Below are 2,468 nucleotides of genomic sequence, written 5' to 3'. Positions count from 1 at the left end.
GGGCACCGCCGAGCAGTTCCTCTTCACCTCGGATGGCCCAGCCTCCTTCCTGGATGACCATTAGACCTCCAGAGGGTGGCGAGGAGCCAGAGGGGACCCTCAATCCTGACACTGATCCTGGGAGGCAGGGGTCCCAGGAGTAGCAGGCAGGCGCCGAGTGGTGTTCTAAGGGGCCACCAGGAAGAAGGGTCTGACCCTGGTAGCCAGACAGTAGGTGGGGGTGGGGGGAGTGCCCTCCTACTGCGTGACCCTGTCAGTGTCTCTCTGTCTTGACAAGGGCCCTGCTGACACAGTGGGTGAAGCCACAGCCCGCCAACTTCAGAGTCGGCACTTCCAACCCACTGGCCGCTTCACGGGACAGACTTGGCTGTCCGCGCTCAGAGGGCATGAGTGGTTTCCGAATCCCTGAGGAGCAGTGAGTTCCCCTTGGTCCTGTAAGACCGTTCTGAGCCAGAGTCAGCTCCGTGCCCATAGTTTCTTCATCTTGAACTGGGGGAGAGGACGCAACTTCAAGATTGCCTTTCCGCATCCCTGCCGCAGCCCCGTGGAGCCCCGGGCTGGAGGGGCAGGAGAGAGCCCTGTACCGGTACCCCTGCCTGCACCCACAGCCCTGTAGAGCCCTGGGCTGGAGAGAGCCCTGTACTGGCACCCCTGCCTGCCCCTGCAGCCCCGTGAAGCCCCGTGCAGGAGGGGCTGGAGAGAGCCCTGTACCAGCCATTCGTCTTTCAAACCCCACCTATCACTCAGAAGCAGGGCCTAGAGGTGTGTGGAGGCCCTGGTCTGGGCAGCCCCACCCCCCACCCCACCCCTGCTGCCTTCCTACTCTTTTACCCCAGAAACCTGGGGCCCAGATGCCCCTAAGTCACTAAGCAGTGTCCCCGCGTGACAGGAAGTAGGGCTGGGTGTCATCTGGAGCTGATGATAACCAGGAGGGGGGTGAAGGGGGGCTAAGGAGAAGGGCTGGTGGGCTGGCTCTGCCCTTGCCCCACCCTGGGGGTGAGGATCTTGGGGTGGCTGTCGGGAAGGTGGCTGGACCTGGGCAGAGATGGAAGGGGAACTTCCCTGACCAGGGACCCCCTGACCAGGAATACTGTGGGGAAACTGGTGGGCCCTGTCGCTGAGGCCAGAAGAGAGACTGTGTCTGCCTGATGTATTGGTGACCTCCTACCCCACCCACCCTGAGCTGGGAACCCACCCCCCAAATAGCCAGTAGCCAGCCACTTCAGGACCTGGTAAGCTTTCATCGGCACCCCAGTTCAGAGATGAGAAAACTGAGGCTCAGAGAGGGTAAGAGACTCGTGCTAGGTCACCCAGCAAGTGAGGGAGGAGCTGGGGTAGGGCTTCGGTCTGAATGGACATCATGTCCCCGCTGAGGTTGGGTTGTCCCCAGGTTGCTTGCCTGGGGGTCACCGAGCAGCCCACGGAAACCAGGGCTCCGGGCAGGGGCCAACCAGAGAATGGGGAGCAGGAGGCATACCTTCGGCAGAGAAACCTGAGGAGCCATAGGGCGGGCCTCGGGTCAGAACCTCCTGCATGATGATGGCCAGGCTGAAGGTGTCCCCTTTGAGAGTGCCGCGCCTGAGCCCCTCGGGTGCCCGTAGCAGCTCAGGCGCTGTCCACAGCAGCTCTGCAGTGCAGGGCAGGGCCACACCACAGGTTAGAGGGGGGGCCCTGGTGTCCTCACCACCCTCCCCGCTGCCCTGGGAGGGTTTCAGAGCCTGTGGTCCCCCTGGTAAGAACCCCCAGGGCTCAGGGAGGTGCCCGAGGATCCTCACTCCAACCCTGCCTCTTCAGAACCTCCCTGTGCAGCTGAGATCAACAGAGGCCTCAGGACCCCCAGGCAGGCCCCAGCCCTCCCTAAACTGACCTTTGGGGGCTGGCTGGGCGCAGGGGGCCCGCTGTGCTTCCAGGAGCTCCACATAGCCGTGGTCCGTGACCTTCAGCACAAAGCGCCCGTCCACCACACAGTTGCGAGACTTGAGGCGGCCATGGGGGAGATGCCGATGGTGTAGGTACCGCACACCCTGGGGTGGGCAAGGCTGTGATGGGTGAGAGGGGCCCCGGATCCCAGGGCGCCCACTCCCAGCTCGCCCCACCCTTTGTCAACACTGTGTTCACAATATTCTCCATGACGTGGACAGGGTCCAGGCATGGGAAACCTGAAAGGCTGTCACCTCCCAACCCCCTCTGCTGACCACCCACGGCCCGGGAGGGACCTCACTCGGATCAAATCCAGCAGCAAGGAGGACTTGAAGGTCCAGTCCAGTCTCAGGGCCTCGTTCTGAAGTAGGTCCTCCAGGCTGCCCCGGGAGCAGTGCTCCAGCACCAGGGCACTAACCCCACGGGCCACAAAGAAGCCCAGGCAGGCGGCGACATTCTCATGCCGTAGCTCCCGCATCTGCTGGGACAAGAGAGTCCTGAGGCCAGATTGGTGTGAGCCACGTCTGAGCCCCAGCCCATAGCACCCA

The 2,468-nt window shown here is 63.0% G+C and overlaps 1 protein-coding gene across 1 annotated transcript in view; it reads right to left on the bottom strand.

Annotated features, from left to right (window-relative positions):
• Positions 1-2,468, bottom strand: part of LOC101651594 (guanylate cyclase D-like) — an 87,017-nt gene that overhangs the window by 21,400 nt on the left and 63,149 nt on the right. The window contains exons 9-11 of the mRNA XM_013006188.1: positions 2,222-2,405; positions 1,868-2,024; positions 1,478-1,627 (exon numbers count right to left, since the gene is read on the bottom strand). Coding sequence (XP_012861642.1) covers positions 1,478-1,627; positions 1,868-2,024; positions 2,222-2,405 — 491 coding nt within the window. The remainder of the gene's footprint in view (positions 1-1,477; positions 1,628-1,867; positions 2,025-2,221; positions 2,406-2,468) is intronic.

The sequence above is a fragment of the Echinops telfairi genome, unplaced genomic scaffold (genome assembly GCF_000313985.2).
Source record: "Echinops telfairi isolate 266 unplaced genomic scaffold, ASM31398v2 ScPeMD7_1713;HRSCAF=2227, whole genome shotgun sequence".
Taxonomy (NCBI): Eukaryota; Metazoa; Chordata; class Mammalia; order Afrosoricida; family Tenrecidae; genus Echinops; species Echinops telfairi.
Note: the sequence above shows the minus strand (reverse complement) of the source record. Positions and strands in the feature narration are given on the sequence as shown.